The sequence below is a fragment of the Scyliorhinus canicula genome, chromosome 21 (assembly GCF_902713615.1).
Source record: "Scyliorhinus canicula chromosome 21, sScyCan1.1, whole genome shotgun sequence".
Lineage (NCBI taxonomy): Eukaryota > Metazoa > Chordata > Chondrichthyes > Carcharhiniformes > Scyliorhinidae > Scyliorhinus > Scyliorhinus canicula.
In genome coordinates, this window is record NC_052166.1 from 17,365,701 (window position 1) to 17,389,467 (window position 23,767).

The 23,767-nt window shown below is 50.3% G+C and overlaps 1 protein-coding gene across 3 annotated transcripts in view; it reads left to right on the forward strand.

Annotated features, from left to right (window-relative positions):
* LOC119955954 (C-type mannose receptor 2-like) overlaps positions 1 to 23,767 on the forward strand; it is a 109,210-nt gene that overhangs the window by 41,615 nt on the left and 43,828 nt on the right. For all 3 annotated transcript variants that reach the window (XM_038782619.1, XM_038782618.1, XM_038782620.1), the window contains exon 5: positions 6,322 to 6,543. In XM_038782619.1, the coding sequence (XP_038638547.1) occupies positions 6,322 to 6,543 (222 nt within the window). The remainder of the gene's footprint in view (positions 1 to 6,321; positions 6,544 to 23,767) is intronic.

Sequence of the window (23,767 nt, forward strand, 5' to 3'; positions counted from 1 at the left end):
GAAGGTGTTTTTTCAGAATGGAGATCCGTAGCTAGTGGTTTTTCGCTGGGACCGCTATTGTTTGTAGTATTTATAAATGATCTGGAGGAAAATGTGGGTGGTCTGATTAGTAAGTTTGCAGATGACACGAAGATTGGCGGAGTTGTTGATAGTGCCAAGGATTGTCAGAGGATACAACAGGATATAGATAGATTGGAGACTTATAGAACATAGAACATAGAACACTACAGCGCAGTACGGGCCCTTCGGCCCTCGATGTTGCGCCGACCTGTGAAACCATCTGAAGCCTATCTGACCTACACTATTCCATTTTCATCCATATGTCTATCCAGTGACCACTTAAATGCCCTTAAAGTTGGCGAGTCTACTACTGTTGCAGGCAGGGCGTTCCACACCCCGACTACTCTCTGAGTAAAGAAACTGCCTCTGTTATCTGTCCTATATCTAGCACCCTTCAATTTAAAGCTATGTCCCCTCGTGTTGGTCATCACCGTCCGAGGAAAAAGACTCTCACTGTCCACCCTATCTAACCCTCTGACTATCTTATATGTCTCTATTAAGTCACCTCTCAGCCTTCTCCTCTCTAACGAAAACAACCTCAATTCCCTGAGCCTTTCCTCGTAAGACCTTCCCTCCATACCAGGCAACACCCTAGTAAATCTCCTCTGAACCCTTTCCAAAGCTTCCACATCCTTCCTATAATGTGGTGACCAGAACTGCACGCAGTACTCCAGGTGCGGCCGCACCAGAGTTATGTACAGCTGCAGCATGACCTTGTGGTTCCGAAACTCAATCCCCCTGCTTATAAAGGCTAGCACACCATATGCCTTCTTAACAGCCCTATTAACCTGGGTGGCAACTTTCAGGGATTTATGTACCTGGATGCCGAGATCTCTCTGTTCATCTACACTACCAAGAATCTTGCCATTAGCCCAGTACTCTGCATTCCTGTTACTCCTTCCAAAGTGAACCACCTCACACTTTTCCACATTAAACTCCATCTGCCACCTCTTAGCCCAGCTCTGCAGCTTATCTATGTCCCTCTGTATCCTATAACATCCTTCAACACTATCCACAACTCCACCGACCTTCGTGTCATCTGCAAATTTACTAACCCATCCTTCTACACCCTCTTCCAGGTCATTTATAAAAATGACAAACAGCAGTGGCCCCAAAACAGATCCTTGCGGTACACCACTAGTAACTGAACTCCAGGATGAACATTTGCCATCAACCACCACCCTCTGTCTTCTTTCAGCTAGCCAATTACTGATCCAAACCGCTAAATCACCTTCAATTCCATACTTCCTTATTTTCTGCAATAGCCTACCGTGGGGAACCTTATCAAACGCCTTACTGAAATCCATATACACCACATCAACAGCTTTATCCTGATCCACCTGTTTGGTCACCTTCTCAAAAAACTCAATAAGGTTTGTGAGGCATGACCTACCCTTCACAAAACCGTGTTGACTATCGCTAATCAACTTGTTCTTTTCAAGATGATTATAAACCCTATCTCTTATAACCTTTTCCAACATTTTACCCACAACCGAAGTAAGGCTCACAGGTCTATAATTACCAGGGTTGTCTCTACTCCCCTTCTTGAACAAGGGGACAACATTTGCTATCCTCCAGTCTTTCGGCACTATTCCTGTCGACAAAGACGACATAAAGATCAAGGACAAAGGCTCTGCAATCTCCTCCCTGGCTTCCCAGAGAATCCTAGGATAAATCCCATCTGGCCCAGGGGACTTATCTATTTTGACATTTTCCAAAATTGCTAACACCTCCTCCTTTTGAACCTCAATTCCATCTAGCCTGGTCGACTGAACCTGAGTGTTCTCCTCGACAACATTGTCTTTCTCCAGTGTAAACACTGACGAAAAATATCCATTTAACGCTTCCCCTATCTCCTCTGATTCCACACACAACTTTCCACTACTATCCTTGATTGGCCCTAATCTTACTCTAGTCATTCTTTTGTTCCTGATATACCTATAGAAAGCCTTAGGGTTTTCCTTGATCCTATCCGCCAATGACTTTTCGTGTCCTCTCCTCGCTCTTCTTAACTCTCCCTTTAGGTCCTTCCTGGCTAACTTGTAACTCTCAAGTGCCCTAACTGAGCCTTCATATCTCATCCTAACATACGCCTTCTTCTTACTCTTGACAAGTGCTTCAACTTCCTTAGTAAACCACGGTTCCCTTGCTTGACAACTTCCTCCCTGCCTGACAGGTACATACTTATCAAGGACACGCAGTAGCTGTTCCTTGAAAAAGCGCCACATTTTGATTGTACCCATCCCCTGCAGTTTCCTTCCCCATCCTATACATCCTAAATCTTGCCGAATAGCATCATAATTGCCTTTCCCCCAGCTATAATTCTTGCCTTGCGGTATATACCTATCCCTGCCCATTGCTAAAGTAAACATAACCGAGTTGTGATCACTATCACCAAAGTGCTCACCTACATCTAAATCTAACACCTGGCCGGGTTCATTACCCAGTACCAAATCCAATGTGGCCTCGCCCCTTGTTGGCCTGTCTACATACTGTGTCAGAAAACCCTCCTGCACACACTGCACAAAAACTGACCCATCTATAGTACTCGAACTATAGTATTTCCAGTCAATATTTGGAAAGTTAAAGTCCCCCATAACAATTACCCTGTTACTCTCGCTCCTGTCGAGAATCATCTTTGCAATCCTTTCCTCTACATCTCTGGAACTATTCGGAGGTCTATAAACAATTCCCAACAGGGTGACGTCTCCTCTACTGTTCCTAACCTCGGCCCATACTACCTCAGTAGACGAGTCCTCAAGTGTCTTTTCTACCGCCGTAATACTTTCCTTGATTAACAATGCCACACCCCCCCCCTCTTTTACCATCTTCTCTGTTCTTACAGAAACATCTAAATCCTGGAACCTGCAACATCCATTCCTGTCCCTGCTCTACCCATGTCTCCGAAATCGGCACAACATCGAGATCCCAGGTACCAACCCATGCTGCAAGCTCACCCACCTTATTCCGGATGCTCCTGGCGTTGAAGTAGACACACTTCAAACCAGTGTCCTGCTTGCCGGTGCCCTCTTTCGAACTTTTAACCCTATCCCTGACCTCACTACTCTCAACATCCTGTACACTGGGACTACAATTTAGGTTCCCATCCCCCTGCTGAATTAGTTTAAACCCCCCCGAAGAGCACTAGCAAATCTCCCCCCCAGGATATTGGTACCCCTCTGGTTCAGGTGAAGACCATCCTGTTTGTAGAGGTCCCACCTACCCCAGAATGAGCCCCAATTATCCAGGAAACCAAAACCCTCCCTCCTGCACCATCCCTGTAGCCACGTGTTCAACTCCTCTCTCTCCTTATTTCTCACTTCACTAGCACGTGGCACGGGTAACAACCCAGAGATAACAACTCTGTTTGTTCTAGCTCTCAGCTTCCACCCTAGCTCCCTGAATTTCTGTCTCAAATCCCCATCTCTCTTCCTACCTATGTCGTTGGTACCTATGTGGACCACGACTTGGGGCTGCTCCCCCTCCCCCTTAAGGATCCAAAAACACGATCAGAGACATCACGAACCCTGGCACCTGGGAGGCAACACACCAACCGTGAGTCTCTTTCGTTCCCACAGAACCTCCTGTCTGTTCCTCTAACTATGGAGTCCCCAATGACAAGTGCTCTGTTCCTCTTCTCCCTTCCCTTCTGAGCAACAGGGACAGACTCTGTGCCAGAGACCTGTGCCCTATTGCTTACCCCTGGTAAGCCGTCCCCCGCAACAGTATCCAAAACGGTATACTTGTTATAGAGGGGAACGACCACAGGGGATCCCTGCACTGCCTGCCGGTTCCCTCTCCCTCCCCTGACGGTAACCCATCTACCTTCTTCTTTTACCTGAGGTGTGACTACCTCCCTATAACTCCTCTCAATAACCTCCTCCGCCTCCCGAATGATCCGAAGTTCATCCAGCTCCAGCTCCAGGTCCCTAACGCGGCTCTCGAGGAGCTGGAGTTGGGTGCACTTCCCGCAGATGTAGTCAGAAGGGACACCAGAGGTGACTCTTTCTTGGGCACAGAAATGGCAGGTGGAGTTTAATTTGGACAAATGCAGGGTGATGCATTTTGGAGAATCAAATCTAGGTATGGATGATACTGTACATGACCGAGCCTTTAGGAACATTAACAGACAGAGCAATCTGGGCGTGCAGGTCCACTGTTGCCTAAACGTGGCAGCACAGGTGGCTAAGATGATTAAGAAGGCATATGGCATGTTTGCCTTCATCAGCCAGGGCATTGAGTACAGGAGTTGGGAAATCATATTGCAGCTAAAGAAAACCTTGGTTAGGCCCCTTTTGGAGTATTGCATGCAGTTCTGGTCACCACATTATCAGAAGGATGTAGAGCTTTGGAGGGAGTGCAAAGAAGGTTCACCAGGATGTTTCCTGGACTCAAGGGTGTTGCCTATGAATAAACTAGGAAAGATGGAGGCTGAGGGGAGACCTGATAGAGGTCTACAAAATTATAAGAGGCATAGACAGGGTGGTTAGTCAGAGGCTTTTTCCAAAGGTGGAAGTGTCAATTACAAGGGGGCACAGGTTCAAGGTGAGACGGGGAAAGTTTAAGGGAGATGTGCGGGGCAAGCTTTTCACGCAGAGAGTGGTGGGTGCTTGGAATGCACCGCCCGAGGGTGTGGTGGAAGAAGGCACATTATCACCATTTAAGTGGCATCTGGATGGGTGCATGAATAAAGAGGAAATAGAGGGATAAGGACCGAGTAAGGGCAGAATGTTTTTTTTTAGTTAGGGCATCATGATCCATTGCCACAGAACCCCTTGACCCTCTACTGTTCAATGAGGTGAGTGTGAGCAGTTGAGGCAGTGTGGGTGAGGTCATTCATCTTTTTCAGGCATTAGAGAGTAGTCCTCTGTTGGAAATCATGGGCAACTTGGAGACTTCATGCAGGGCTGGTCTGACGGCTCGGCCTCCTTCTTCCATCTTCGGGCTAAAGGATGTCCCTCCTGGCCTCCACTGCATTGTGCAGCACGTTCAGGGATGCATCAGTGAAACTGGAGGTGGTGCTCCCTGTGATTGACATTTCATTGGTGGCTAAATTGATGTATGGCATCATTTACATATGACACCTGGATATGACAGTGGAGTGCACACCAGCCAGCTCACCCTGCTGTGTGAAAACATCGGCAAATGCTCAACTGTTATTAATTGAGTCCGTATGGCACAATTTGGTGCAAATTCCCACCTTCCTCCACAGTGGAAATACTCACGGTTATCATCCCTGCCATGGAGTTTAGGTCCAGAATGGAAATTTTTGCCAATTGTTACTAGAGGGTTAATTAGTTCTGTACATATTGTATACTGGGTGAATGGGTATAGAAGTGGCAGCAGGGCCGGCTCAAGGTACCGGCAACTCGGGCAGTCGCCCGGGGCGCCATGTGCTAGGGGGCGCCATCAAGGAGTGCGTGACCGGCGTCAGAGACCCGGCGCCGCGTAAAAGACTCGGGTCCCGCGCATGCGCAGTTGGGCCGGTACCAACCAGCGAATGCGCGGTGGCCGCCCTCCCCCAGGCCGCCCCGCACAAACATGGCGGATGGATCCAGGCTCGCCGGTGGAAGAAAGGAGGCCTGCTGACAGAGAGACCAGCCCGCCGATCGGTGGGTCCCGATCATGTACCAGGTCACTCCGGCGTCCCCCTCCCCCTCCCCCGGTGAACGGAGCCCCCCCCCCGAAGGGCGCCGAAGTTCAGCTTGCCCGGGGCGCCAGCAACCCTAGGGCCGGCGCTGAGTGGCAGGAGTTGGTATGGAGGGTATGAGGGGCTATTGGAGGTGGATGGGAGCATGAATGGGCATTGAGTTATCATGGACACATGGATGGGGCATAAGGAGTGAGTGGGAGGGGTTATGGGTTGTGACAGGTGAAGGCTAACAAAGTTGCAAAATAAGCAAACAGCAGGGATGAAGTCCCAGAGAATCAGGCCGGCTTTTAAATCGCCCCAGCTGCTCCTTTAGCTGCCTCCGATCTCATTCCTGGATGGTGGGCCCAACTCTCCCCTCTCCCTGCATGTAGAAATTTGATCTGGAGGAAAACTTTCTACCGCATTGTGTCTGCTGAGTCGGGAAACTTCCTGACTCAAGCTACCAGCTTCAGTAACAAAAATATGGTTCTGAATGTAAATCAATGCTTAAAGAAGGGAATGCGTAAAGTAAATAATATACTATTTAATTAACAGATAATCTATTTATTTTTCCATTTTACAGATAACATTTCAGAATGATTCAGAACTGTTAAATTTATTTATTTTAGTTATGGATTGGTTTCGTAAAGAGGAGGATACGGGACTAAAGCAACGACCTCCATTTCCTTATCAGTCAAAACCAACTCTTGCAGAAGCCAAAATTGCCTGTTTGCAGCAAGGAACAGCCTGCGCAGCAGTGCTGGAGACTTATGGCACAAACGCTTTCTATATTCTTCATTCTTCAGCCACATTTATCTTCAGCCCCCAGAGTACCATCTACACCCCATCAGGTAAGATCATGGGCTGGATTCTCAGATTCTGAAGCTGTGTCCCCCATGCCGGCGTGGAAACGGTGGCATTTTAAGACCGAAACTTTGTCGTAAAATGGCCACCGATCCTCAGTTTGGCTGGGGGCTAACAGCTGAGCAGCGTAGAGCACCTGACTCTAGCTGCCGATACGGCAGGGAGAATTGCTGGATCATGGCCGTGCATGCGCCCGGCAGCGGCGTGCATTGGCCATGCCATGCAACTTGGCACCGGCCGCTTGCGGACCTGGCCTGCAAAATAGTGTCCCCCTTTGGCTGGCTCGCGCGCCCTGGACCACCCCCAACATTGCCCCCAGCCTCTGAAAAAGTTTGCCATGCCTGCAGATCATGCCCCCCCTCCCCCGACTGTGGTAGCGCTGGACCGAGTCCACAGTTGCCACGCCAAGTTCCCGACGAATGATACCACACGCGACCGATGCTGTCGGGAACTTGGCCGGTCAGGAGCATTGGAGGGTGAGGCTCAGGCAATGTCCTGAGGCCGTCGGTACTGTGCGTGGTGTACTCCGTGAGTTCGCCACTTTGGAGCATCGCAAAAGCTCTGCCGCCCCAGATTTTGTCAGAAGTGGGTATTCTCCGGTCGATCGCTGAACTCGATTTCCCCGTCAGCGACTGGAGAATCTCGCCCCATAGGTAGCAGAAGTGAATAGCCAGGAAGGCTGCCTCGGACTTTTCCAACTGTTAATCACATGCTTTTAGTTGGATATATAAAAACCAGAGTGCAAAATTTTTCAGTCTGGGTTATTATTGCCGTTGTTTGATGGAAAGACGATATATTTTCTGGAAGCGATTATGTGATTGCAAGTACTTTGTCATGTGTTTAATAGTTAAATCATTGCTAATGTGAAAAAGGCAAGGGACTTGTGTGATGGGGCAATTTTAGACAGTTATATGTGGGGTCTGCATGTTGGCACAGTGGTTAGCACTGCTGTCTCACAGCGCCAAGGACCCCAGTTTGCTCCCGGCCCCTGGTCACTATTCATGTGGAGTTTGACTTAAATTAGGACTACCCTTCTCTGCTCCAAGGAAAACAAGCCTAATCCAATTTTTCTTCATAACTAAAATTCCTCATTCCAGGCAACATCCTCGCATATCTCCTCCAGTGAAATCACATTTTTCCTCTCGTGTCGTGACTGGAACTGCATGCAGTGGCTGAACTATTTTCCGCAGCTTCAATGTACCATCCCAGCTTTTATATTCAATGCCTTGGCCCATAAAACAAGTATCACATATGCCATCTTGACCACCTTATCCATTTGTCTGGCCAGGAATCTGTGGACATGTTCTCCACTTCTCTATGTTCTTCTCTTCCTCTTGACTTCTCAATATCCTACCATTTATTGTATTTTTCCTGGTCTTGTTGGTCTTCTCCAAACAAATGACCTCACGCTTCTCGATATTGAACTCCATTTGCCACTGTTCCACTCAGCTGAATTCCTTCCTTGTAAGAAGGAACATACTGGACTTGAAATGTTCACTCTTTCAATGCTGCCAGACCTGCGAGTTTCCCAGCACTTTCTGTTTTTATTCCTGTGGTGAATGTAACTTGGTAATTCACACTGTATCTTTGTAAGCGCAGTAGCGCTATCCGACCACTAGGGGGAGTAGCTCTGGGAATGCTCAGGAGTTTGTACGGCGCTCCACCCTTGGCTCCGCCCGCGACTCCTCCACCTTGTGCTGCTGTATAAATACCCTTGTCCAGAGTCAGCCTGCAGGTCACCGAGAGTTCATCAACGGGTAACAGGCTGGCTCTGTAGTAAGTAGATTAAAACCACTGTTCATATCGGAAAGCACGTGTCTGGTGAATTGATGGTTCGAACAATTCCCTCATCATTAGTTCATCATTCACAAAGCCGTCACCATTTGAGCCCCTCTAGTAGGTGTTCAGGCAGCCCATAAAATTACCCAGGTGACCTTTCTCGCACCATCACCAAACTTGTCCATATTTTACATGGAGCAGGCAAAGCCTAAGAACATAAGAACATAAGAACATAAGAACTAGGAGCAGGAGTAGGCCATCTGGCCCCTCGAGCCTGCTCCGCCATTCAATGAGATCATGGCTGATCTTTTGTGGACTCAGCTCCACTTTCCGGCCCGAACACCATAACCCTTAATCCCTTTATTCTTCAAAAAACTATCTATCTTTACCTTAAAAACATGTAATGAAGGAGCCTCAACTGCTTCACTGGGCAAGGAATTCCATAGATTCACAACCCTTTGGGTGAAGAAGTTCCTCCTAAACTCAGTTCTAAATCTACTTCCCCTTATTTTGAGGCTATGCCCCCTAGTTCTGCTGTCACCCGCCAGTGGAAACAACCTGCCCGCATCTATCCTATCTATTCCCTTCATAATTTTAAATGTTTCTATAAGATCCCCCCTCATCCTTCTAAATTCCAACGAGTACAGTCCCAGTCTACTCAACCTCTCCTCATAATCCAACCCCTTCAGCTCTGGGATTAACCTAGTGAATCTCCTCTGCACACCCTCCAGCGCCAGTACGTCCTTTCTCAAGTAAGGAGACCAAAACTGAACACAATACTCCAGGTGTGGCCGCACTAACACCTTATACAATTGCAACATAACCTCCCTAGTCTTAAACTCCATCCCTCTAGCAATGAAGGACAAAATTCCATTTGCCTTCTTAATCACCTGTTGCACTTGTAAACCAACCTTCTGTGACTCATGCACTAGCACACCCAAGTCTCTCTGAACAGCGGCATGCTTTAATATTTTATCGTTTAAATAATAATCCCGTTTGCTGTTATTCCTACCAAAATGGATAACCTCACATTTGTCAACATTGTATTCCATCTGCCAGACCCGAGCCCATTCACTTAACCTATCCAAATCCCTCTGCAGACTTCCAGTATCCTCTGCACTTTTCGCTTTACCACTCATCTTAGTGTCATCTGCAAACTTGGACACATTGCCCTTGGTCCCCAACTCCAAATCATCAATGTAAATTGTGAACAATTGTGGGCCCAACACGGATCCCTGAGGGACACCACTAGCTACTGATTGCCAACCAGAGAAACACCCATTTATCCCAACTCTTTGCTTTCTATTAATTAACCAATCCTCTATCCATGCTACTACTTTACCCTTAATGCCATGCATCTTTATCTTATGCAGCAACCTTTTGTGTGGCACCTTGTCAAAGGCCCACCTTATCTCAATTGAGGCCCTTAATCAGGATTCCCATCTGCCTTGAACATGAGGGTGGTGAGAGGAGTTCAGGGACAGGGTGTGGGGAAGCTTGACAGGCCACCCTACTCAGGCCACAGGCGAGAGGTGGGCTACCTCGCTCAAGGGTCCCCTTTATACTCCATGTGACCACCACTAAGGTCATGATGTGGAGATGCCGGCGTTGGACTGGGGTGAGCACAGTAAGAAGTCTTACAACACCAGGTTAAAGTCCAACAGGTTTGTTTCAAACACGAGCTTTCGGAGTGCAGCTCCTTCTTCAGGTGACTGGAGATGTATGATCCAGAAACATTTATATAGACAAACTAAGGTCCACTAAGGTCAGCATTCCTATATCTATTCCCCATTCCCTGGTCTCATGACTCTCACACTCCCTTCTCCCCACCCTTCCAGGCCTCCCTTCCCTCCCCACAATGAAAGCCTCCTGGTCCTGGACCCCAGGACTCAGATTCTGGAGAATACAATTGACTTCAAATTTATTTTTATTTGTTCATTTATTTTTTATTCAATTATGGGATGTGGACATTGCTGGTTAGGTCAGCATTTATTGCCCATCCCTAGTTGCCCATCAGAAGGTGGTGGTGAGTTGACTTCTTGAACCGCTGAAGTCCATGAGGTGTGGGTACACCCACTGTGCTGTTAGGGAGGGGGTTCCAGGATGTTGCGACAGTGAAGGAACAGCGATATATTTCCAAGTCAGGGTGGTGAGTGACTTGGAGGGAAACCTCCAGGTGGTGGGGCTGCTCTTGTTCTTCTAGATGGTAGTGGGCATGGGTTTGGAAGGTGCTGTCTAAGGAACCTTGGTGAGTTACTGCAGTGCATTTTGTAGATGGTACACATGGCTGCCACTGTTCGTCAGTGGTTTGAATGTTTGTGGAAGGAGGAGCAATCAAGTGGACTGCTTTGTCTTGGATGGTGTTGAGCTTCTTGACCTGCCCTGGTAACCACAGTATTAATATGGCTAGTCCAGTTCAGTTTCTGATCAATGGTAACTCCCAGGATGTTGATTGTGGGGGATTCAGCGATTCATCGCCTCCAATGGGCCGAGTTCCCGACGGCGTGGTTCACTTCTGCTCTCACAAATTGTGAACCTGGCACCGGTGGATAACAGGCCGCAGGTGAGGGGATAATGGTGATGAGGGTGAGGAATAAGTCATGTGACGGATGGGTCAGTCAGTAAGGCAATAACAATTCACGTTTTACAGGTCCTCCTAGTGGAGCCCGGTATTCCTCACCTCTACGCCCGCCAGTCTCCGCGTTCGTGACTGCCCTGTCCTCGGCCACACCCCCAGGGCCTGCTCCTCGAACCTCGAAGATGGTGCAGATTCTGATGTCTGGTGCCCCTGTAATCCACATTCAAACTTTTTCTACCAAAATGAATCACCACGCACTTATCAGCCAATTTTCGGCCCAGCTCTGCATCCTATCAATGTCTCTTTGCAGCCTACAACAGCCCTCCACTTCATCCACTACTCCACCAATCTTGGTGTCATCAGCAAATTTACTGACCCACCCTTCAACCCCCTCCTCCAAGTCATTGATAAAAATGAGGACCCAGCACTGATCCCTGTGGTATACCACTGGTAACTCGTTTCCAGTCTGAAAATTTTCCATCCACCATCACCCTCTGTCTTCTATGTGATAGCCAGTTACTTATACAATTGGCCAAGTTTTCCTCTATCCCACACCTCCTTACTTTCTTCATAAGCCGACCATGGGGAACCTTATCAAACGCCTTACTAAAATCCATGTATACGACATCAACAGCTCTACCTTCATCTACATACTTAGTTACCTCCTCAAAGAATTCAATCAAATTTGTGAGCCAAGACTTACCCTTCACAAATCTGTGTTAACTATCCCGGATTATGCTGCATCTTTCCAAATGGTCATAAATCCTATCCTTCAAGACCTTTTCCATTAACTTACCGACCACCGAAGAAAGACTAACTGGCCTATAATTACCAGGGTCATTCCTATTCCCTTTCTTGAACAGAGGAACAACATTTGCCACTCTCCAGTCCTCTGGCACTATCCCCTAGGACAGTGAGGACCCAAAGATCAAAGCCAAAGGCTCTGCAATCTCATCCCTTGCCTCCCAAAGAATCCTTAGATATATCCCATCTGGCCCAGGGGACTTGTCGACCCTAAGGTTTTTCAAAATTGCTAATACATCTTTCCTCAGAACATCTACCTTCTCCAGCCGACCCGCCTGTATCACACTCTCATCCTCAAAAACATGGCCCCTCTCCTTGGTGAACACTGAAGTAAAGTATTCATTCAACGCCTCTCCTATTTCTTCTGACCCCATGCACAAGTTCCCACTACTGTCCTTGACCGGCCCGAACCTCACCCTGGTCATTCTTTTACTTCTCACATAAGAGTAAAAAGCCTTGGGGTTTTCCTTGATCCAACCCGCCAAGGACTTCTCATGCCCCCCTCCTAGCTCTCCTAAGCCTTTTTTTTTTTTAGCTCATTCCTTGCTACCTTGTAACCCTCAAGCGACCCAACTAAGCCTTGTTTTCTCATCCTTATATACGCTTCCTTTTACCTCTTGACCAGACATTCAACCTCTTTTGTGAACCATGATTCCCTCACACGGCCAATTCCTCCCTGCCTGACAGGGACATACCTATCAAGGATACGCAGTATTTGTTCCTTGAACAAGCTCCACTTTTCATTTGTGCCTTTCCCTGACAGTTTCTGTTCCTATCTTATGCTCCCTAATTCTTGCCTAATCGCATCACAATTACCCCTCCCCCAATTATTAACCTTGCCCTGCCGTATGGCCCTTTCCATTGCAATAGTGAAAGACACCGAATTGTGGTCACTATCTCCAAAGTGCTCTCCCACAAACAAATCTAACACTTGGCCCGGTTCATTACCCAGTACCAAATCCAATGTGCTCCCCCCCACCTCTTGTCAGCCTATCCACATATTGTGTCAGGAAACCCTCCTACACACACTGTACAAAAACTGCCCCACCCGAACTGTTCGACCTACAGAGGTTCCAATCAATATTTGGAAAGTTAAAGTCACCTTCGACAAATACCCTGAGACCTCCACACCTATCCATAATCTGTTTTGCAATTTTTTCCTCCACACCTCTATTACTATTTGGGGGCCTGTAGAAAACTCCTAACAACGTGACCGCTCCTTTCCTATTTCTAACTTTCTAACTGATCTGTGCTCGGACCACTGTTTTTTTGTGATCTACATAAATGACCTGGAGGAAGGTATAGGTGGTCTGATTAGCAAGTTTGCAGATGATACTAAGATTGGTGGAGTTGCAGATAGCGAGGAGGACTGTCAGAGAATACAACAAAATATAGATAGATTGGAGAGTTGGGCAAAGAAATGGCAGATGGAGTTCAATCCAGGCAAATGCGAGGTGATGCATTTTGGAAGATCAAATTCAAGAGCGGACTATATGGTCAATGGAAGGGTCTTGGGGAAAATTGATGTGCAGAGAGATCTGGGAGTTCAGGTCCATTGTACCCTGAAGGTGGCAACGCAGGTTGATAGAGTGGTCAAGAAGGCATACAGCGACTTCCGGTGGCTGTGATGAAGTAGGAAGCCACACATTTGGGAGCTCCCCTTTTAAACTGACTTTTCGGCTCTTTTTAGAGCCCAAAACGGAAATTTTTCAACGTCTGCCGGTGGGGGAAGGTGTGCTGAACGACTTTCCCCGCAGTCCATGACTCGAACTCGGAGTGGAAAGGGGGAAAAAGCAGCAGCAGCTCCCCAGAAACAATGGGGGAAGGGATCCAAGATGACCACCGGCAGAGCTCCAGAGGAGTGGAAACAGTGGGCCCAGGAGCAACTAGCTGCTCTCCTGCGCTGCTTCACAGACTTCGAGGCTGAGGTACTGAGCTCTCTGCAGGAAACAAACAGAAGGCTGTCGGAGATTCAGACCACCCAGGGTGCTGCCATCAAGGAGTTGCAGACGCAGGCCACTGAACGAGAGGAGGAGGCCGTGGTCCTCGTGACTAAGGTGGAGGGGCACGAGGCACTCCACAAGAAGTGGCAGGAACGCTTTGAGGAGCTTGATCACCGCATGAGGCGGAAAAACCTGCGGATCCTGGGCCTTGCGAAGGGGCTGGAGGGGTGGGACCTGACAACCTATGTGGCTATAATGCTGAACTCGCTAGTGAGGGCCGGGTCTTTCCATCTGCCCTTGGAGCTGGAGGGAGCACACAGAGTACTGGCCAGGAGGCCTAAGGACAATGAACCCCCGCATGCGGTGCTGGTGAGGTTCCACCGGTTCAGTGATCGGGAGTGTGTGCTGCGCTGGGCCAAGAAGGTGAAGATCAGCAAGTGGGAGAATGGGGTAGTACGGATCTACCAGGATTGGAGTGCGGAGGTGGCTAAGCGGCGGTCCGGATTTAATCGGACGAAGGAGGTGCTTTACAGGCAAAAGATAAAGTTCGGAATGTTGCAGCCCGCGCGCCTGTGGGTAACTTATTCGGACCGGCATTATTATTTCGATTCCCCGGAGGAGGCGTGGGCCTTCGTGCGGACGGAGAAACTGGACTTGAACTAGGGGTTTGGGGTTGCGGGGTCGGTTGTAATATCTTAGCGCTGGATTCTGCTGTTGCTATGTTCTTTTTTTTGTACTTTTGCAATTTTGATATGGTTATTTATGGGGGTGTTGTTCTGCTATGTTTTTTTCTGCTGTGGGGCATTGGTTGAGTTGTGTATCTTGCGGGGAGGGCTGGGGGGGTTTTGTTGTATTCTGTGTCGGGTTGGGGGTATGGAGTGGGGCTGTTATTTGGGAGCTGCGTCAGAAGGGTGCAGTGGGGCAGTGCAAAAGCGCGGGCTTTCCTCTGATTTCCCGTGCTGCGGGCTGGGGGGCGGAGACGGTGACGGGGGAGGCGGGGCCTTAACTGGTTCTTGCCCGTGCTGGAGCGGTGCCTGGAGGAGGGATAGATTGGGGGATGATCCCACTTTGGGAGGGGTCGGGTTATTGGCGGGAGTTTCCGGGGTCAGCAGAAGTTAACTGTCCCACGGAAGTACAATGGAGGACGGTTCGCGGCTGGGAGGGTTCCTAGCCTGGGGGGGAAGGGAGGGGGGGGGGAAAGGGGAATACCGGGTTGCTGCTGGTAGGGTCAGGAAGGAGCTGGTGGGGGCTGGGGGGGACAGAGGAGAGGTGTTGTCGCTATGGGGACTGGGTCGGGCAGGGGGTGTTGGCCTGGGGCGGGCAGTCGACGGGCTATGGCTAGTCAACGGGGGAGGGGGGGCGGGACTCCCTCTGATCCGGTTGGTCACCTGAAATGCGAGAGGGTTGAATGGGCCGGTGAAGCGGTCGATGGTACTGGCTCACCTGAAGGGGCTAAAGGCGGATGTGGCAATGCTTCAGGAGACCCACCTGAAGGTGGCGGACCAGGTCCGCCTGAGGAAGGGATGGGTGGGGCAGGTTTTCCACTCTGGGTTGGATGTGAAGAACCGGGGAGTGGCGATTCTGGTGGGGAAAAATGTGTTGTTTGAGGCATCGGAGGTGGTGGCGGATAAGGGGGGTAGGTATGTTATGTTTAGGGGCAGGCTACAAGGAAAGAAGGTGGTACTTGCTAGTGTGTATGCCCCAAATTGGGACGATGCGGGCTTTATGAGGCATATGTTGGGACGGGTCCCGGATCTGGAGGCGGGAGGTCTGATCATGGGGGGGGGGGGGGGACTTTAATACGGTATTGGATCCTTCACTGGATCGGTCCAGCTCTAGGACGGGTAGGAGGCTGGCGGCGGCCAAGGTACTGAGAGGGTTTATGGATCAGATGGGTGGGGTGGATCCATGGAGGTTTGTGAGGCCGAGGGCACGCGAGTACTCTTTCTTCTCCCACGTACATAGGGTCTACTCTCGGATAGATTTCTTCGTGGTGAGTAGGGGACTGATTCCGAGAGTGGAGGAGGCCGAGTATTCGGCCATTGCAATCTCCGACCACGCTCCGCATTGGATAGAGTTGGAGATGGGGGAGGTGCGGGACCAACGTCCGTTGTGGCGGTTGGATGTGGGGTTGTTGGTGGAGGAGGAGGTGTGTAGGAGGGTCCGGGCAAGTATTGAGGGGTACCTTGAGGTGAATGATACGGGGGAGGTTCAGGTGGGGATGGTCTGGGAAGCCCTGAAGGCAGTGATTCGTAGGGAGCTGATATCCTTCCGGGCACACAGGGAGAGGAGCGAGAGGAGTGAGAGGGATAGACTGGTGGGAAAGATGCTGGAGGTGGACAGGAGGTATGCAGAGGTGCCAGAGGAGGGACTGTTGGGGGAGAGGCGCAGCCTGCAGGCTAAATTTGATTTGCTGACCACTAGAAAGGTGGAGGCACAGTGGCGGAAGGCACAAGGGGCAGTGTACGAACATGGTGAAAAGGCGAGTAGGATGCTGGCTCATCAGCTCCGCAAGCGGGATGCGTCTAAGGAAATTGCTGGAGTGAGAGACAAGAGTGGGAATGTGGTGCGGAAGGGGGTAGAGGTGAATGAGGTCTTCAAGGACTTTTACGGGGAACTGTACCGGTCGGAGCCAACGGGGGAGAGGAGGGGAATGGAGAGGTTCCTTGACGGGCTTTCTTTCCCGAAGGTGCAGGAGGAGAAGGTGGAGGGGTTGGGTGCGCCGATTGAGCTGGAGAAGCTAGTTAAGGGGATCGGGCAGATGCAGTCAGGGAAGGCACCGGGGCCGGATGGGTTCCCGGTGGAATTTTGTAAAAAGTTTGTGGACCTAGTGGGCCCCTTGCTGGTGCGGACACTCAATGAAGCGTGGGAAGGGGGGACTTTGCCCCCGACGATGTCGCGGGCGCTGATCTCGTTAATTTTAAAGAGGGACAAGGACCCCCAGCAGTGTGGTTCATACAGGCCCATATCTCTCCTCAACGTGGATGCTAAGGTCCTGGCAAAAATCCTGGCCACCAGGATAGAGGACTGTGTGCCTGGGGTTGTGCACGAGGACCGGACAGGTTTCGTGAAGGGAAGGCAGCTGAACACGAATGTGCAGAGATTGTTGAATGTCATCATGATGCCGGCGATTGAGGGGGAGGCAGAGATAGTGGTGGCGCTGGATGCGGAGAAGGCCTTCGATAGAGTGGAGTGGGGGTACCTATGGGAGGTGTTGGGGAGGTTTGGATTTGGTGAAGTGTTCATTAGATGGGTAAGGCTGCTATATGAGGCCCCAATGGCGTGCGTGGCCACGAATAGGAGGAGGTCGGAGTACTTCCGGCTTTACCGAGGGACCAGGCAGGGTTGCCCCCTGTCCTCCTTGTTTGCACTGGCAATCGAGCCGCTGGCGATGGCGTTGAGGGATTCAGAGAGGTGGAGAGGCTTGGTGCGAGGTGGAGAGGAACATAGGGTGTCGTTGTTTCCTGATGACCTGTTACTGTATGTGGCGGACCCGGTGGGAGGGATGTCGGGAGTGATGGAGTTGCTAGCTGAGTTTGGGACCTTTTCAGGTTATAAATTAAATTTAGGCAAGAGCGAGGTGTTTGTGGTGCACCCTGGAGACCAGGAGGAAGGAATTGGTAGGCTCCTGCTTAGGCGGGCAGGGGAGAGCTTTAGGTACCTGGGGGTGCAGGTGGCCAGGGACTGGGGGACTCTTCACAAGCATAACTTCACCAGACTTGTAGATCAGATGGAGGAGGAGTTCAAGAGGTGGGACATGCTGCCATTATCGTTGGCGGGGAGGGTACAGTCCGTCACAATGACGGTGCTTCCGAGGTTCTTGTTCCTCTTTCAGTGCCCATCTTTATCCCCAGGGCCTTCTTTAGGAGAGTGACTAGCAGTATTTTGAGCTTTGTGTGGGCACATGGGACTCCGAGAGTGAAGAGGGTGTTCCTGGAGCGAGGGAGAGATAGAGGCGGGCTGGCGCTGCCCAACCTTCTGGGGTACTATTGGGCAGCCAATGTGTCAATGGTGCATAAATGGGTGATGGAGGGGGGAGGGGCGGCGTGGAAAAGAATGGAGATGGCGTCATGTAGAGGTACGAGCCTGGGTGCCATGGTAACGGCACCGTTGCCGCTCTCCCCTAAGAGGTTTACCACGAGCCCGGTGGTGGCGGCGACCCTAAGAATCTGGGGACAGTGGAGACGGCATCGGGGGGAAACAGGGGGCTCGATGGAGGCTCCACTGGGTGGCAACCATCGGCTCATCCCGGGGAACAAGGATGGGGGATTTAGGGGGTGGCAAAGGGCGGGCATCAGCAAATTGAGGGACCTGTTTATTGGCGGGAGGTTTGCGGGCCTGGGGGAACTGGAAGATAAATTTGGCCTTCCCCAAGGGAACATGTTCAGATACTTGCAGGTAAAGGCGTTTGCTAGGCGACAGGTAGATGGATTCCCTCTGCTTCCGTCATGGGGGACGATGGACAGAGTGCTTTCGGGGGTGTGGGTCGGAGAGGGGAAGGTGTCTGACATCTATAAGGTAATGCAGGAGGTGGAGGAGTCGTCAGTGGAGGAGCTGAAGGCTAAATGGGAGGAGGAACTTGGGGAGCAGATAGAGGACGGGACTTGGGCGGATGCCTTGGAGAGAGTCAACTCTTCCTCCTCATGTGCGAGGCTTAGTCTCATCCAATTTAAGGTGCTGCACCGGGCCCACATGTCCGGGATTAGGATGAGTAGGTTCTTTGGGGGTGAGGACAGGTGCACCAGATGTTCGGGGAGTCCAGCGAACCATGCCCATATGTTCTGGGCATGCCCAGCACTGGAAGAATTCTGAAAGGGGGTGGCGGGGACGGTGTCGAGGGTGGTTGGATCCAGGGTCAAACCAGGCTGGGGACTCGCGATTTTTGGAGTTGCGGTAGAGCCGGGAGTGCAGAAGGCGAAAGAGGCCGGTGTCCTGGCCTTTGCGTCCCTAGTAGCCCGACGAAGGATTCTGCTACAGTGGAAGGATGCAAGACCCCCAAGTGTGGAGACCTGGATCAGTGACATGGCGGGATTTATAAAATTGGAAAGGGTCAAATTTGCCCTGATAGGATCAATACAAGGGTTCTATAAACGATGGCAGCCTTTTCTGGACTTCCTGCCTCAAAGATAGGTAGCTTGGTCAACAGCAGCAGCAACCCAGGGGGGGGGGGTTCCTTATTGTAGTGTCTATTCTGTACCTTTATATTGTGTTAATTTGCGTTGTTGTTAAAATGCTGTGTTGTTCATGGAGGTGGGGCGAATGTTCATGATTGTTAATATTATTGTTATTTTTGGTATTTTACTATGGTGCGTTATTGTTGTATAAATTCAAAATTTTTCAATAAAAATTATTTCAAAAAAAGAAGGCATACAGCATGCTTGCCTTCATCGGACGGGGTATTGAGTACAAGAGTTGGCAGGTCATGTTACAGTTGTATCGGACTTGGTTCGGCCACATTTGGAATACTGCGTGCAGTTCTGGTCACCAGAAGGATGTGGATGCCTTGGAGAGGGTGCAGAGGAGGTTCACCAGGATGTTGCCTGGTATGGAGGGTGCTAGCTATGAAGTAAGGTTGAGTAGATTAAGATTGTTTTTGTTGGAAAGACGGAGGTTGAGGGGGGACCTGATTGAGGTCTACAAAATTATGAGAGGTATGGACAGAGTGGATAGCAACAAGCTTTTCCCAAGAGTGGGGGTGTCAGTTACAAGGGGTCACGATTTCAAAGTGAGAGGGGGAAAGTTTAAGGGAGATGTGCGTGGAAAGTTTTTTACGCAGAGGGTGGTGGGTGCCTGGAACGCTTTACCAGCGGAGGTGGTAGAGGCGGGCACGATAGCATCATTTAAGAAGCATCTAGACAGGTATATGAATGGGCGGGAACAGAGGGAAGTAGACCTTGGAAAATAGGAGCCAGGTTTAGATAAAGGATCTGGATCGGCACAGGCTGGGAGGGCCGAAGGGCCTGTTCCTGTGCCGTAATGTTCTTTGTTCATATTACCTCAGTAGGTACAACCCCCTCAAACTGCTTTTCTGCAGCCGTTAAACTATCCTTGATTAACAATGCTACTCCTCCACCTCTTTTACCACCTTCCCTACTCTTACTGAAACATCTATACCCCGGAACTTCCAACAACCATTCCTGTCCCTGTTCTAACCATGTCTCCATAATGGCCACAACATCGTAGTCCCAAGTACCAATCCACGCTCCAAGTTCACCTACCTTATTCTGGATGCTCTTTGCATTGAAGTAGACACACTTCAACCCACCTTGCTGTCTGCCGGTACACTCCTGCGACCTTGATACCTTCCTTAGTACCTCACTACTCTCAACACTGGCTTCTGGACTACTAGTCTTCCCATCCCCTGACAAATTTGTTTAAACCCCCCCCCCAAAGAGCCGTAGCATATTTCCCTCCCAGGATATTGGTGCCCCTCTGGTTCAGGTACAAACCGTCCTGTCTGTACAGGTCCCACCTTCCCCAGAATGTGCTCCAATTATCCAAGTAACTGAAACCCTCCCACCTACACCATCCCTGCAGCCACGTGTTTGTCTGCACTCTCTCCCTGTTCCTCACCTCGCTCGCACGTGGCAGCGGTAACAAACCAGAGATGACAACATTGTTTGTCCTGGCTCTCAGCTTCCGTGCTAGCTCCCTAAATTCCTGTTTTAAATCCTGTCCCTTCTCTTACCTATGTCGTTGGTACCGATGTGTACCACGATTTGTGACTGTTCCCCCTCCCCTTAAGGATTCTGAAAACACGATCCGAGACGTCACGGACCCTGGCACACTGAAGGCAACATACCATCCATGAGTCTCTTTCGTTGCCACAGAACCGTCTATCTGTGCCTCTAACCAATACTCTCCTGCTCTCCCACCTTCCCTTCTGAGCCACAGAGATGGACTTAGTGCTGGATATCCGTTCACTGTGGCTTACCCCTAATAGGTCGTCCCCCTCAACAGTATCCAAAATGGTATACTTGTTACTGAGAGGAACGACCACAGAGGATCCCTGCACTGACTGCTTCCTCCCAGCCCCTCTCACCATCACCCATCTATCTTGATTCTTCGGAGTAACTACATCCCTGAAGCTACTATCTATGACCACCACTACCTCCCGAATTATCCAAAGTTCATCCAACTCCAGCTCCAGTTCCCTAACGCGGTTTCTGAGGAGCTGGAGATGGGTTCACTTCCCACAGGTGAAATCAGCAGTGACGGCGCCCCTCACCTCAAACTTTCTGCAGGAGGAACATTGCACTGCCTTCCCTGCCATCCCCTCTAGATGAAACAAGAAAAAGAAAGAAAGAGGTTACCTGTTATTCACTCTACCCCTTAGGTTAGAGAAGGTGGAAGGGTGGGGGACACTACGGGCGAAATTCTCCCCCCCCCACGACGGGTGGGAGAATAGCGGGAGGGCCTTCCCGACTTTTTTGACGCCCTCCCGCTATTCTCCCGCCCCCCCCGCCGAAATCCCGACACGAATCGCTGCCGCCGTTTTTTTACGGCCGGCAGCGATTCACAGCTGTTAGAAGGGCCGAAGTCCCAGCCCTTTACGACCTTTTTACGAACGGCAAACACACTTGGTCCTGCCGTTCGTAAAAACGTCGTGACCACCTGGAAAAAAATAACCATGGCACCGATTGGCACGGCAGTACCACGGCCGTGCCAAGGGTGCCATGGGCCCGCGATCGGTGCCCACCGATCGCGGGCAGCGGGCCCGATGCCCGCGCACTATTTGTCCTTCCGCCGCCCCGCAGTATCAATACGCGGGGCGGCTGAGGGACAACCCGGACCGCGCATGCGCGGATTTCGCGCAAAAACGCGATGACGTCACCCGCGCATGCGCGGGTGGAGTCTTCCCACCTGTGCATGCGCGGCTGACGTCATATGACGCGTCAGCCGGCGCTAAATCCGACAAGCGGGCTTAACGATTTTCGTTAAGCCCGACTTGTCGGAGCCTCCGACGTCGGGCTGCTAGCCCCGACGGGGGACCAGAATCGGTCCCCCGTCGGGAAGGGGCGCGATGCCGTAAAACCCGCCCGGGTTTTACGGCAGTTTGACGATTTCTCCCGTTTTGGGAGAATTTCGCCCTTCAAGTGTAGTGTTTTGGGTTCAGGAACCGCACAACTTAAATACAGGTAAAAATAAAACACTTAACCAGAAACCACTGCTCCCTGCACGAGAACGGCAATCAGCTGTTATGGGCCCGCAGAAACAATTTAAATTTTTACTACTTACTCAGCAGTCACTCTGTCCTCACTCTGAACGGATTCACTGGAAACTCCCAACAGTAAGCACTCACTCAGCAACCACTGCGCCCCGCTAGAGAACAGCAATCTAACAGGTGAGTGGCGATTCTCCGGCCCAGCAATCAGCTGTTCAACAATTTGAATCTTTACTACTTACCCAGCAGTCACTCTGTCCTCACTCCGAACGGATTCAGCTGGAAACTCCCAACAGTAAGTTTTTTAAAAATTTACTCCCCTTCTCAGCAAGCACTCACTCAGCAACCACTGCGCCCCGCTAGAGAACAGCAATCAGCTGTTATGGGCTCGCGCAAACAATTTGAATCTTTACTACTTACCCAGCAGTCACTCTGTCTTCACTGCGACTGGATTCAGCTGGAAACTCCCAACAGTAAGTTTAAAAAAAAATTTACTCCCCTTCTCAGCAAGCACTCACTCAGCAACCATCACCCCGCACGAGAACACCTCAGGGAAAAGAGAAACTACTTACCAGTCACCAGCCAATCACATACCTGCAGGCTGTGACGTCACAGTTCAACTTCTTTCTACTTCTACCTGCCCTCAAGTCTCCCTCTTGATCTTTACTTGGCTGGGATCCTTACAGTGATTGTTATTTTTGGTTAGAGGAGGAGGTAGGGAGGGAAACACTGAAGATGTGTTTAGGGTTTAACTGTCACTTGACAGCTCCTCCACAAACCACCTTCTAGATACAGAGAGGCAATGAACTGATGCAAATTTTCCCTGCAACAGCCAATCAGCAACTCTGCTCTGCTGCCCTCTGCTGGATTCTTGCCTTCACTTGAACATGGAGGATGTCTTGCTCAGGTACACGTTCTGGATACAGTGACCGCAATGCACTGATGCTAATTTTCCCCACAGCAGCCAATCAGCAACTCTGCTCTGCTGCCCGCTGCTGGATTCTTGCCTTCACTTGAACACGGAGGGTGGCTTGCTCAGGTACACGTTCTGGATACAGTGACCACAATGCACTGATGCAAATTTTTCCTTGCAACAGCCAATCAGCAACTTTGCTCTGCTGCCCTCTGCTGGATTCTTGCCTTCACTTGAACACGGAGTGTGTCTTGCTCAGGTACATAGAACATAGAACAGTACAGCACAGAACAGGCCCTTCGGCCCTCGATGTTGTGCCGAGCAATGATCACCCTACTCAAACCCACGTATCCACCCTATACTCGTAACCCAACAACCCCCCCCCCCCTTAACCTTACTTTTTAGAACACTACGGGCAATTTAGCATGGCCAATCCACCTAACCTGCACATCTTTGGACTGTGGGAGGAAACCGGAGCACCCGGAGGAAACCCACGCACACACGGGGAGAACGTGCAGACTCCGCACAGACAGTGACCCAGCCGGGAATCGAACCTGGGACCCTGGAGCTGTGAAGCATTTATGCTAACCACCATGCTACCGTGCTGCCTTAAATGCCTACATGTTCTGGATACAGTGACCTCAATGCATGGGTGGAAATTTTCCCCGCAACAGCCAATCAGCAGCTCCGCTCTGCTGCCCTCTTTCAGTATTCTCTGCACTTTTTGCTTAACCACTCATCTTAATGCCATCTGCAAACTTGGACACATTGCACTTGGTCCCCAACTCCAAATCATCTATGTAAATTGTGAACAATTGTGGGCCCAACACTGATCCCTGAGGGACACCACTAGCTACTGATTGCCAACTGGAGAAACACCCATTAATCCCCACTCTTTGCTTTCTATTAATTGACCAATCCTCTAACCATGCAATCCTTTACCCTTTACACTTAACGCCATGCATCGTTATCTTATGCAGCAACCTTTTGTGTGGCACCTTGTCAAAAGCTTTCTGGAAATCCATATATA